This window comes from Dysidea avara, chromosome 5 (assembly GCF_963678975.1).
Source record: "Dysidea avara chromosome 5, odDysAvar1.4, whole genome shotgun sequence".
Classification (NCBI taxonomy): domain Eukaryota; kingdom Metazoa; phylum Porifera; class Demospongiae; order Dictyoceratida; family Dysideidae; genus Dysidea; species Dysidea avara.
Genome location: NC_089276.1, coordinates 24,446,873 through 24,460,871, shown reverse-complemented (window position 1 = coordinate 24,460,871; position 13,999 = coordinate 24,446,873). Strand labels below are relative to the sequence as shown.

The 13,999-nt window shown below is 38.5% G+C and overlaps 2 protein-coding genes across 2 annotated transcripts in view; both read right to left on the bottom strand.

Moving 5' to 3' along the window:
* Nucleotides 1-836: 836 nt before the first annotated feature.
* On the bottom strand, nucleotides 837-9,825 carry LOC136255983 (uncharacterized). Its single transcript, XM_066048890.1, has 2 exons — nucleotides 3,909-9,825; nucleotides 837-3,848 (listed from the first exon to the last, which is right to left on the bottom strand). The coding sequence occupies exons 1-2, from the start codon at nucleotides 8,419-8,421 to the stop codon at nucleotides 2,158-2,160; spliced, it is 6,204 nt and encodes a 2,067-aa protein (XP_065904962.1). The 5' UTR covers nucleotides 8,422-9,825; the 3' UTR covers nucleotides 837-2,157.
* Nucleotides 8,787-13,999, bottom strand: part of LOC136255134 (ribonuclease inhibitor-like) — a 25,064-nt gene continuing 19,851 nt past the window's right edge. Inside the window, exons 3-4 of the mRNA XM_066047853.1 lie at nucleotides 12,175-13,122; nucleotides 8,787-10,042 (exon numbers count right to left, since the gene is read on the bottom strand). Of these exons, the coding sequence (XP_065903925.1) occupies nucleotides 8,787-10,042; nucleotides 12,175-13,122 (2,204 nt within the window). The remainder of the gene's footprint in view (nucleotides 10,043-12,174; nucleotides 13,123-13,999) is intronic.

The window sequence follows — 13,999 nt, the reverse complement described above, 5'->3', positions numbered from 1 at the left end:
CTGGGCTTTGGCAAGATGCTGTACATGCAGTATTCATGTGTGCATACACACATTTAGTAAGCAAATTAATGTATTCACTTTGCAATAGTATACCACTAGCATACACCTTTGTGTACAGTTTCAATTGTTCAGCATCTTGTAGGCTCCAGAAGTGAGACCTATTTTTAATATGATTAAAATATTTATACACGGTAAGGTGGCCAGAATATATACAGGGTAAGGGTAAGAATTTACAGGGTGTATGTAGAGTAAGGGTATTGCACGGAAATGTCCTTTTCTTGCAAGTTGCCTGCAAGTCGTTTCTCCCTAGGAAATTAAAACACGACTTTTTGGCAATTAAAAGGAATTGATATCCCTGCTCCATAGAATCAAGTCACTAATTGTGACCAAAGGGGGTCTTATAGCCTTTCCAAATTTCCAACTTTGATGAGTCATAACTCATCATGTGTTTAACCTATTGTCTTAAATTAAATTACATCCAGAAATAGAGCTAGTGTAAAATGACCAAATGTCAGGCTGGTACCCTACTAAGTCAAGTTATGGACTGCCAAGTACATGCAATTGGAAAGGCTATAAGACCCCTTTTCGCAGATCCAGTCACAATTGATAATAAAATAGTCTGAAGTTTTCCTGCACTCAACACAGTTTCTAGCAAGGTTCTGACTCCCAGCTTTCACAGGTATTTAGTGGGATCACCTGATTGCTACTGTTACTCATTTATGTTTGTGCATGAACTCAACCAAAAATGTCTACATCCTCTGGGGGTGTACTGTGGTCCATGTATCTGCTCCCCTTTACTACCACTCACAGGCATTATAGGCACATTACAGGAAAGATTTTGGATTTATAATGGTAAAGGATTTGGAGTAATGTGTACAATATATTATGTTCACACCAATACCTCAAATTATATATACATGGTTGATTAAAATTTGGTTCATTTGATAGCTGTGACAATGATATCCTACATTTACATACAAAAAATGTCATGCATGTATCATATAATGACAACTAAAGGTCTTCTCTATAAAGTAATTTTCAACTTGCTATTTCCTTTCAAAATGTGTGCATACATCTGTAAATTGTTAGAATCTAAATTCAAGTGTACCAGAGTGTTATTGTGCTGAATGAACTTCACTAAGTCTTCTACTACATCATCTGAAATGTTATTACATCTTAGGTCAAGTGATTTAAGTTTGGAATATCCTTTTAACGCTTGTAAAATCAAATTTGTGGAAGAATTCAGATCGTTATTAGACAGAAACAATTCTTGTAGGCTAGTGTTGCATCTGATAATATCTACCAATTGTTCTGCCACTACTCCAGACATGGCATTGTTATTTAAATTGAGTTTCTTGAGGTTTGTAAGTCTTGCTACAGCTTGAAGAATCACAACTGCAGAAATATTGAAGTTATTATTGGATAAAAGGAGTTCCTCTAAGGAAGCATTATGTACAATAGCCTCAGCCAGGACTTCAGCTACTATACCAGTCATATAATTACTGTTCAAATTAAGCTTCCTAAGCCTTGAAATTCCTTTCATAGCTTCTAAAATCTTGACCGAAGATGACCGGAAATTACAATCAGACAAATACAGTTCTTCTAAGAAAACATTACTTTTAATGACTTCCCCTAAGCATTTTGGTATATCTTCAGACATGGTATTCTTAATACTAATTTTATTTAAATTAAGCACTTTGAGTTTTGATAAACTTCGCAAACTCCTTAAAACTATTTTCACAGAAGATTGTAAGGCATTATTTGATAAATGCAATTCTTCTAGATATGGGTTATTATCAACCACATGTGCTAAGCCTTGTGCCACATTTCCACTCAAACCATTGTTATTTAAGTTAAGCTTTCTTAAGGATGATGTTCTTATCAGGGCTTCAAAAATAACTAGTGCAGATGATTGCAAATCATTTTTGGAAATTAACAAATCAGACAGAGAATTATTATTGTGTGAATCAGCACTTCATTTATCCAGCATTAAAAGAATCAGCACATCAATATGCAGCAGCAATAAATTTACAAAATCAGTGTTTTTTATACTAGTAATTGTTTATTGTTTCTATAAGGTTTCAATTACATCAGGGTTGCATCATCACGCATCATCACCAGTTACTTATTACAGTCCCAGTTCTCAGCTACTTTACATCATCTCCTCGCCGGTATAAGCTCGACCCGAGCTTCTGCACTAGGCTTCTTTCGACTTCTTAGAAAATATCGGTGCTCATCATTGATTGTATCTGTTGATGTGACTTCCTTAACTTGGGAAGCACTTGTTGGTGGAACTTCTGCTGGATTAGTTGAACTAGTCTGTGATGGCTCTGGTAATGACTCTCTGTCCATGATCTTTGGTCCGGGTGTTGATTGATGTTTCATTTCAGCGTCCAGGTTCTCCAATTGCTTCAGCACTTTCTTTGGTGGTCTACCAGGTTTTGATCGCTTGTTCCCATACCAGAAGAAGCCTGTTGGTAAGGATGGAGGACAAGGTTGTACTCTGGATTGATGGACTTGAATGGCCGGATCATCAGGGAAATAAATCTTGGTCACTACAACATCTGGGTCATCTTGGGACACTATCCGGTATGGTCCATGCCAAGGCTGAGAGAGTTTCCTGTTTTTTCCCGTCTCATCTTGAGAAAAGTAGATTAATACCCAATCTCCAACTTTGGATTTAGATGGTTTAGCTGATTTGTCATATTGGGTCTTGTACCGCTTCTGAGAGATCTTGTTAGCTTCTTTAGCTAGGTTCCTAGCAGTTGATAGGGACAGTACCATCTGTTCCTGATAATCATTCAGATTGGTAGCCTTCAGTGATCTGGTTGGCAGTAACGCAGCTTCAGTGGGAGTGCGACAATCAAAGCCATACAACAAAAATGATGGCTTCTCCCCTGTGGAACTGTGAGGGGTGTTACGATAAGCCCATAAAACTCCACTGAGATACTGGTCCCACTGCATCCCGAACTTAGCTGCGTGCTTCCTCAACATGGTCTTGAGGGTTCTGTTAAATCTTTCTATGGCCCCATTACACTGTGGGTGATTTGCTGTAGTGTTTAACTTCTCTATTCCAAGCATTCTACAGACATCTTTCATAAGATACGATAACAAGTTGGTTCCTCTATCAGACAAAACAGCTTCAGGTACACCAAAACATGGGACTATTTCTTCAACCAGTAATCTTGCTATACGCTCTGTCTTCTGGTCTGGAGCAGGGAAGACCATGGGCCACTTGGTAAACAGATCTTGAAAAACAATCACATAACGGTTCCCTCTAGTGGTGACAGGTAGTTCCATGATGTCTACTCCAAGTATTTGGAAGGGACGCTCAGTAGCAATGGGTTGTAGTAGTGGTTTCTGTCTCCTTCCTGTACCTTCTACTATGGCACACTGTGGACAGTTGTCAGCATACTTCATCACATCAGTATACATATGTGGCCACCACCAACACCGTATCACACTCTTGTACAACTTGGGTCCTGAGAAGTGACCAGCCAATGGTCCATCATGGTGTTCCTGCATTATTCTATGACGCAAATGCTGTGGCACCACCACTCGTGAAATCTCAGTCTGCTTGGGACCTACAAAGTATAGCACATTGTTACACAAAGCATACAGAGTTGACTCAGCTACTATTTTCTTGGCCAGAGTAGCATCTCCTGGTAGTGTTCCATCTCTTAGGTAGAGAATAATTGAACTCAGTTCTGGATCTTTCATCTGCTCATCACAAAATGCAGTACTATTATGCTCCGCTTCTCTGGGTTCCTCTTGTAGCACATCACTGATAGTGGCTGGTAGCTCACAAGAGATGGCTGCAACTTGTACCTCAGTGTTACTATCTTTATCTGAGGGTGCAGCCATGACCAGCTGTCTAGAGAGACAATCAGCATGTGGGTTCTTTTTACCTGACCGATGAATTATGTCAATGTGCTTGATGCCGCTACCATAGACTTTACTCCACCATCTCGCGTGTCTTCCAGTGAGGTTTGGTGCACCAAGAATGGCTCTGACTGCAGCATGATCTGTAAAAACAATAACATTATGACCATACAGATAGTAGCGGAAATGGGTAACAGCCCATACTACTGCAAGGGTCTCTAGATCGGTTATGGCATAATTTGCTTCAGCATTGGATATGGATCTGCTGGCATAAGCAACAGGATGTAGCTTCAGATCATCTTGATATTGCGATAGTATGGCACCCAGTCCCAGTTTGCTTGCATCAGTCTCCAGTGTGAAGTCCTTGGTAAAGTCAGGGTAAGCAAGCAGTGGTGAAGAGGACAGTTTCACTCTCAAGGATTCAAATGCCACTTCACATTCTGCTGACCAGCTAAACACTGCTCCTTTCCTAGTGAGGGCATGAAGTGGATGGGCTACTTTAGCATAGCCAGGAATAAACCTTCGATAGTACGAAGTCAAACCAAGGAACTGTCTCAACTGTTTCAAGGTGGTGGGTTGAGGAAAATTTCTCACAGCTTCCAAGTTACGATTATTGGGCTGGAGTCCACAAGGTGTCACAATATGTCCCAGATATTCAACCTCCTTGCTCAATAACTTGCATTTACTAGGGTTGAGCATCAGTCCAGCTTTCCTTAGTCGATCAAACACAGCTCGAAGATGTTTGATGTGATCTTGCAGAGTCTCAGAAAACACTATCACATCATCCAAGTAAACAGAGACAAATTCAACTGTAGATGATGTCTGTAATCCGGACAACACTCGCTGCATCAAACGTTGAAAGACTGCTGGGGCATTGGTAACCCCGAATGGCATCACTCGGAACTCAAACAAGCCCTTATGAGTGATAAATGCGGTCTTCTCCTGGCTGTCATCACTAACTTTAATCTGCCAGTATCCAGACTTGAGATCTAATGTACTAAAATACTTTGATTTCCCCAGTTGGTCAAGCAGGTCATTAATTCTTGGAAGTGGAAAAAGATCTGGCTTTGTTAGTGAATTCAGAGCTCTATAATCCACACAGAACCTAAGTGTTCCATCTCTTTTCCTCACTAATACGACGGGGCTTGCCCATGGACTTTCAGATGGCTGGATCACATTGTTTTGCTGCATCTTATTAAGTTGATCGGCTATCTCTCGCCGAGCCCCAAAAGGGACTCTTCTGACTGGTTGCTTCCTTGGCTGTGAATCTCCAGTGTCAATTTTGAACTCGACTAAATCAGTCTCTCCCCTTTCATCATCACTCAGGCTGAATACATCATGGTACTCAGATAAAATCTTACTCAACTGCGTGGACTTATCATCAGATAGCTCTCTGTTAGACTTTATTAAGATTCCTCTAAGCTGTTGCTGTCTCCATCGTATATGCTCATTAGAGCTAAGATGGTTATTGGACAATGTATTTATAGTCCATACGTTCAACTGTCCAGAAGCTGGTTGTAACGACTCTGGCATACTAGGTGAAGAAACATCAGAAATAGTAGCATCATCTTCAAAGCAACACTTCTGGTCTGACAATTGACTCTTCTCTATAGTTGATTCCACCTCCACCTCACTAGCACATGCAAGCTTGATACTACTCTTCAGTTGATAAGGTGTTTTGCTGTTGTTGGAAACTATTACAGTGGTTCGTCCCTCTTGATTAACATTCACCAGAGAATCATCAATGCTCAAACAATCATCAGGTAAGTATTCTGACTCTATCAGAACATGTCCTCTCACTGCTTCAACCTCCACTGGTACAGCTGCTGAATAATAAGCTGGTAGTCGAACAGCAGTAATCAGTTTCACTCGTGCAGGCTGAGTTTTAGAAATATCGCCAACATCATTCGAAGGTGGGTATCCATCACTACTTATCAATTTTGACTCACTTTCCTTAGCATCGGGCAGAACATGAATAGCTGGAGTATCAGAAGACTGATTCATATCTACTACTGGAATCTTATCACTAGTAGAATCACAGCTACTCTGATCAGAAATTGAGGCTTCATTAATGCTAATTGGGAATTCCTTCTTTTCTTTCAGAGGTTTCTCTTCACTAGTAGGCTGACACCTCTCAGCTGACTTCACACTGGGGTGATAACTCACAATTCCCAAGAGGTGACAAACTTCTTCTGACAATAGTAATTCGTCAGGTGCAACTAGCTTGATATAAACAGTAGTAACAATTGCCTTCTCACTAAAACTAAGACTCATCTTCATCTGTCCATCTAGTCGTATTGGTTTCTGGTCATAAGTACAGGCTCTAATCTGTTCAGCAACTTCAAGATCTTGTACATTCAAGCCAGCTTTTGAAACTATGTTGTAGAATTGATCTCCTCTTAGTATTGTGATATCGGATCCAGTATCTATAACACCAGTTATGGGAATTCCTTCAATGTTGACTTCCACACTACGGGATCCACACTTAGGGTGATTGTGAGGAGTAGCTCGAATTACATTAGCACCAGGTCTAGAACTAGATGATTTAGTCTGTGTTGACTTCTTACCAGAGCTCTCGGTCTTTGGCTGTTGACATTGCCAAGCCAAGTGATTTGGGCTATCACAAATGTAACATCTTCGTTGTTTCTGCTGTAAGACTGGGCTGCTACTATCTTTCTGCGACCTGTTCCCTGGCTTCCAGTGCCAGCTTCGTGAGGTTGTAGGCTGCTTGTAGGTTGAGCCAATGATCGATTGCTTAGCATTCTTCAAGTAATGCTGCTTCTTCTTAAGCTCATTGAGCCTCCTCTCCTCTCTCTTGGCTGCTAAACAAAGCTCCTTGTAGTTCTGGGCACCAGACACAGATGGTGCCTCCATCAAAGTGTAGAGTAGGCCCTCCTGTAGTTTCCCAAAGAGTAACATCTCCCTTGTCTCATTGGAAAGTTGTTCACGCCCAAATCCAGTCTGGAACACCTGTTCTAGTCGACCTATGAAATCTGAAACAGATTCATTTATGTGCTGTGAAATGTGACGGAAATCAAGAGCTGCCAAAGTATGATTTCCCGGGTCTAACCTCTCCTTCAGAGCAGCTATGGCAGCTTGGTATGTCCTCTTATTCTCTGGCTGTAGTAGTTTCCACTGTTGCGCTGCTCTTCCTCTCAAGTAGCCAGCCAGCTGCATCAGTGACTCTTCAGTGGTCCACTCATTCCACTGGGCTGCTCTCTCTAGTGTCAGTAGCCAATCCTCAAAAGTTACTGTGACCTCTTCAGCATTGAAAGGATCTATTGGGGGTGCTTTCCCTCGGCGAGAATAAGTCTGACTGTCGGTAGCCAGCTTACTACAGTTAGCAATTCCAATAGAGTTTATAGGTCTGCTGACAGAAAGGGCATCAGATAACGATGCACTTATATTGGTTACCTCTTGACCAGTTGAAGGTAAGCTCTGCTCATAAGCACTTCCTAGAAAACCACTCCGTTCACGTTTGTTCAACTGTCCCTGGGTTGTTGTTGGTATGCAGCTGGTAGGTAATGGCCATGGCTGTTGGAAAGGATTAGATGTGGCTGCTCTTGTTGTGACAGGTAAAATATCAGCTGATGTTGTTGTCACATGTCCCAAAGGTAAGGATGTTGTTGTTGTTGTTGTTAGTGGTGCTACAGGTACAAAGGTCTGACCTCTGTGTTGCTCTGGTGTTGTTGAAGCCATAGTAGTTGGATAACAAGTAAAATTAACATCAGGGCTTCTCTGGAGACCTCCTCCAGGTAGGTTGTCTCGAGCAATTCCTGTAGGAAAAGAAACACTTTTACCATCAAGTAAACTCACTGACTCCTCCTTGAGAAGTTTAGCAGTATCACTCAGAATTTCTGGCCTCTCCAAACTCGACAGTTTCAACCTGGCTAGCTCCAGCTCTCTTACTTGCAACTGTTCCCTCAGAAGTTGCAGCTCCTTATCTTTCTCGGACATAGCATTATCGTACTGTATTAGTTGCTCACAGTTTTCCTGCCAGAGTTCCAGGATCCTATCCTGGGCGATACTGAGCTCAGCCTTCAGATCATCTATTTCACCTCTCATTAACTCGAGTTTGGCACTTAAAGCTCCACTCTCTTCCTCTCTCACTTGAAGAAGATTACGTAATTGGGTTACCTCAATTGCTAGACTCTCCAAGTCCTTTGCTATGTCCAAATCTTCAAGCTCCTCGCTAGAAGTAGACACCATACTGGAAGCCATACTAGATGCCCTTCTGGATACTCTGCTAGATCCTCTACTAGGCAAGGCTGGCAGTGGTGGAGCAATCAAAAATGTACCCTCCATGTCTCTCAGTGAAACTAGTTCTCCTTCCTCAGTCAGGGAAATAATGACTTGAACTTGTGCTTCTTCACCACGGGTTTCTGCTATCCTTCCAGTAATCATTACTTCAAGGTCACTTCTTGGGGCTGCTGCTGGCAAGTCAAGGGCTCTTGCCAAGTGCTGAATGTGCTGGAGTTTTAGCCTTTTCGAGCTTAAAGGGTAGGCTGTCCCTTTCACTGTTCCAACTGTATTGTCCATTCTCACTAAAAGAAATTCTCCTACACTGAAAGCCAAAAAGCCAAAAGTTCATGGGAGTTGTCTCTTTACAGTAAGCTGTATGTTATACCAGCAGTACCTGTCTTGTTGACCTTTTCCTCCCTGTCCTTCTTGCTAAAGCCAAGAGTTCAGTTTCTTGCCAATTACTACACAAAGTAAGCCTGCAAGATCTCGGTAGGACCTCCACTGTGAATCAGCACTTCATTTATCCAGCATTAAAAGAATCAGCACATCAATATGCAGCAGCAATAAATTTACAAAATCAGTGTTTTTTATACTAGTAATTGTTTATTGTTTCTATAAGGTTTCAATTACATCAGGGTTGCATCATCACGCATCATCACCAGTTACTTATTACAGTCCCAGTTCTCAGCTACTTTACAATTGGCAATTACATCAGCCAAGTCAGTTGAGATGCCACTTGACATGTAGTTATCGTTCAAGTTAAGCTTTTTAAGCTTGCAAAGTTTCTTTAATGCCAGTACAATCTTGTCCGCAGATAAGTGAAAACCATTGCTAGGTAAGCACACTTCTTCTAGTAACAAGTTATTTTCTATAACTGATGCTAAAGTTATCACGGCACTTCCTGTAATACTGTTGTTACTCAAGTGAAGTACTTTAAGGTGCATAGTTGTTGTTAATACTTTTAAAATCGAAGAAATTGATTCTTGAAAATTATTGTTACTTAAACGTAGGTCTTCTATGTTCTTGTTGTTTTCAATGGCAGCTGCCAAGTCTTTCCCAGCATTCTCTGACATGTAATTTCCACTTAAATGTAATATCCTGAGTGTTGAAATGACTTGCAAAGCCTGTGTAATCACAACATCTGATGATCCCAACTTGTTAAAACTTAAACGAAGATCTTTTAAATGAATATTAGATTTTATTACATTTGCTAGGAGTTTTCCTGCATTTTCTGAAACATTATTGCTGCTCAAATCAAGTACTTTTAGACCAATAATATTTTGTAGCGCTTGTAAAATTACAACTGCTGAAGAATAAAAATTATTGTTACCCAAGCACAGTTCTTCAAGACAAGCATTGTTTGCTATTACAGTGGCCAAGTCTTCTGCCGCTTCTATCCCTGATATGCTATTGCAATTCAAATTTAATTTTCTGAGATGTGAAACTTTACTAAGTGATCGTAAAATTGAAACTATAGAAGAACATAAATAGTTATGGCTCAAAGATAACTCTTCTATACAAGTATTATTTGTTATAACATGAGCTATGTGCTCTCCTGTTCCACCTGATATTTTATTGCAATTTAAGTTAAGCTGTTTTAGACTACAGATCCTTTCCAAAGCCCGTAAAACTACAAAATCAGATGAACACAATTGTAAACGATTGCCAGACAAACGAAGCTCTTCTAAGCAATTGTTATTATTAATGACACCTGCCAAATCTTTTATGACAATTTCGCCATCACAGAACAAATTATTGTTACTCATATCAAGAATTTTCAGATTTGAAATTCCTTGTAGTGCTTGTAAAATGAACCATACTGATGATTTCAAATCTTGGAAATCATTACAACTCAAGCGTAGAACCTCCAAATTAACATTAGCTTTGATGACATATGCTAACTTTTGTGCCACAGAGTCTGTCATGTAATTACCACTTAAATTCAAAATCTTAAGATGAGAAACAGTTTTTAATGATTGTAAAACTAAACTTAGTGATGACCTCATGCTATTAAAACCAAGGTGAAGGCTTTGTAGATAATAACAATTATTTTCAATGACATGTGCTAAATCTTGTGCTACTTTACCTGACATTTTATTTCCATTTAAATTTAGGACTTTTAGCCTGGTAAGTGATTTTAGAGCTTGTAAAAATACAGCTGAAGACTGATGAAAATTGTTATTAGATAGATGTAATTCTTCTAGTAAATAATTTTCTTTTATTACATCACATAACAATGTTGTAACTTTTCCAGACATGTTGTTGTTATTTAAATTAAGCGTTTTCAACATTGGATGACATCTGTTTGATCTTGTTTCCTCTTCCTTCTTCAAAGCTTCTAAAATTAAACATACAGATGACTGCAAGTTATTAGAACTCAAACGTAAGTCCTCCAGATAACACCTGTTGTACTTTATGACATCTGCTAAATCCTGGGCTGCCTGCTCTGGAATGTTATTGTTGTTCAAATTAAGAAGTTTCAAAAAACAATTATGCTGCAATGCCTGAATGATTACAGTTGCTGAAGAATGTAAATTGTTGCTACACAGATGTAATTCGTGAGGAGAGCACCGATCATGGAAGACATCTGCCACAAGTATTGCTACTTCCTCTGACATGCCAATACCATTTAAATTCAATACATTAAGTCGTGATTTTGATTCTTTCAAAGCTAGCAAAATCGGAATTATAGATGATTTTAAATTATTAAAACCTAAACGTAAGTCTTGTATAGAAGTATTACGTTTAATCACAAGAGCTATATCTTTCCCAACTGTATCAGGCAGATTATTTTCATTCAAGTTTAGCAACTTCAATTTTGAATGCTGTTGTAAAGCATGAAGAACCACTGTTACTGATGATTGTAAATCATTATTAGACAAATGCAATTCTTCTAAGTGAGAGTTATTTTTGATAACACCAGCTAATTGTACTGACGCTTCACTGGTCATGTTGTTGTTGTCTAAGTCAAGTACTTTGAGAGATGATACATTGTTTAAGGCATGTAAAACCACACCTGCCATTGACTTCAAATTATTATTAGCTAAATAGAGTGTTGAAATAGATGTATTATTGCAGATTACATCTGCAAGATATTTTGCTACCTCTCCTGACAATTTGTTGGAACTTAAATTAAGATATCTTAAAGTACAGGTTTTCTTTAGCATTTGTAATATTTTGGTTACTGATGAATGACCTTTCCATTTGCAATCAGAAATCAACAATGATTCTAATTTTTCAAGTTTTAATTGATCAACAACATCATCAGTAATGTGACAGAATTTCAGTAATAAAACATCTAATGAATTGGTCAACATAAGTCCTTCAACCAGTTGATGCGAGCTTGTCCTATATCCAAGCAATGTATTGTCATTTCGTATCATCACTGCAACATGTTGCCTTCGCAGGAGTTCTCTTATTGCTTTGTAAAATGACAAGTCTGGTCTGTATTTGTGAAATAAAATAAGTTCAATTCCAGAATTACTGCTGATAACATCGCGTAGTGAAAGATATACAGTACTTTACTCCAACAATACAGATTATGTAGGTTTGTATCATATGTCCTATCATTATAGTACCAATCTGCAAGTTTAGTTCTAGGACAACATCTGTAGTAGGTTTCCTCACTGTGCATGAAGCATAAAGCTTGAAAGACAACATCATTGCACATTTTAAACCTATCACATTTAAAATGGTCAAACCATGTATATACAGAATAGCATCTTAGGAGGTTCGACAGGTCTGAAATATTACTTTTTATTTCAGAATGACGAAAAATGGAATGTGATTTAAAGTTTCTTATATTTCTCATGTTCAGCTGAGCCCAAGTGTCAATAACATCAGCTCCAAAAAGAAAATTTTTAAGTAGTTCAAACTGTTCACAAGGATTTCTAAGTTCAGTAATGTATTCAGCAGCTAGATATTCCTGTACACATGAACAACCAAAATCACATAATGCATTATTATTAATTTCATTTTGCAAACAGCTGAACTGCTTGTTTCTGATGGAGTCAAATGACAACTTTGAAAGATGTAAAAAGTGGTCTATACCTGATTCTTTTTGAAAAGAATTGTTGTGTAAGAAATGAGAAACTGCTAATTTCATTGCACTAAAACTACTTGACAAACCTTTATGTTTCTTAACATATTGTATCAAAATCATCAGGAGAGTAGGTATATAACAAAGTCCCTTAACATATTCATTGTCGTCAAGGTAGGAAAGTAATGTTACAATTTTATCAGGATGCTCTTGTAGTTCTTGCTGTATGCATTCATTTATACCATCTTCAGTAAACCCTAATAGTTCCACATTTAGACTAACATTGACCATTTTTTGCAGTCTTTCTAATGCAGATGGATGTACTGTAATAATAAGCAGACATTGTTTCAATATTCTACGCTCAATTAGTCTTGTAAAAAATGTATTGTTTTCATGATCAAGAATGTCTTTATAACCATCTATGATTATTATAATATCACTGTTATCATTTTCCAAAAATTCTCTCGCACGTTGATTTGATAACTCAGGATGAAAGCTATAATTTTCCAAATCTTCCAGACTACATATCTTTGGCATTGTAGAATCATCCAAATTTATCAGGAATAAACAATTTTTATTAGGCAATATCTCTTTACTAGCCCATCGATTGGCTATTTCTTTGCACAAAGTTGTTTTACCTATTCCTGAACTTCCAACAATCAACATTGTCTTTGGCACTATGCTCCATTTATTCTCAAACTGAAACAACTCAGAAACTGTACTGACTATTTTAAAATAATGATATGAATACCCTGACTCAAAAAGGCCTACATGTGAAGTCAACTTATTATCAAAATAATTTATTATGTTCCATGGCCATGGAGCAGGCAAAATCTTTTCTTCGTTTCTTTGATATAGGTAACAGGAGAAAAGCACACTGGCAAAAAAGTTACTATGATATTGTATATTTCTCGTTGCATCATTAGCTGACTGTGTTCCGATATCAATTTCCTTATCATCTTAAATAAAAATTAAGCAGTGATATATCAGTACAGAAAATTTTGATAGAGCTTAACAACAAGAAAATTACTAGTACACAGCATGCCAGTAAGCTAATGCCAGACAACTTGATTAATCATACAGTACAGTAGTACTGTATAGTAGGGATCACGAAGAACTAACCTAAAACCAGCCTTAATTTCCCTTCATGACAACTTGGCAGTATTGGTTAGGCACAGTCAAGCCCAAAAATGTCTTCAGATCAACTCCAAACCCTTCCAAAAAGTTTCCATGGAATCTTAAAAATTTTCCGTTTAACAGAATTTTATTCTGACTAACTAACTGATGCATTTAGCCAAGCATAACTTGACAATGGATACAGCTATAGGCTTGATTTCTTCACTGTTTGACGTCACTTCGTCCCAAGATGTGCCTTTTTGCCAACCGCAGTACGTACAATACACCCATCATGGACTTGCCTTTGTCCTTCATTGTATTCAGTTCTTTTCACTGACAACGCAAGATGTCGACTTGCTATAGCATGAGTGGCTTCCCTGTGGCTGTGTTGGTATCTCGCCCAATTTTTTTGTAGCAACTGGATTTTGATTGCAGACACTTCTCGTACTGGTCTTTGTTTGTAATGCTGTGTAACAGACTGAAATACAGTATAGGTGAAAGCAAAGCGTAATGGCCACTGTTCAATCTCTAGTAGTTGGGGTTAGCGAATCATCTGTATTTTTTGTGGTGACTGGATTGATTGTGCTTTTCCTACTGTTCTTCATTTATAGCGATGTATAACGGAGTGAACATAGCTGATAGTGAAACATAATGGCTACTAGTGCTGGGCGGTATTGAATAATAGCAAACGGTATACCTTCCATAAAAAGTATCACGGTA

Bases quoted from the DNA above. Each gene is read 5' to 3' on its own strand.
- LOC136255983 (XM_066048890.1), bottom strand. From the start codon at position 8,421: ATGGACAATACAGTTGGAACAGTGAAAGGGACAGCCTACCCTTTAAGC. The intron at 3,849-3,908 runs GTAAAAAGAACC...CTGCACCCTCAG, and splicing joins TGACATAATTCATCGGTCAG to ATAAAGATAGTAACACTGAG.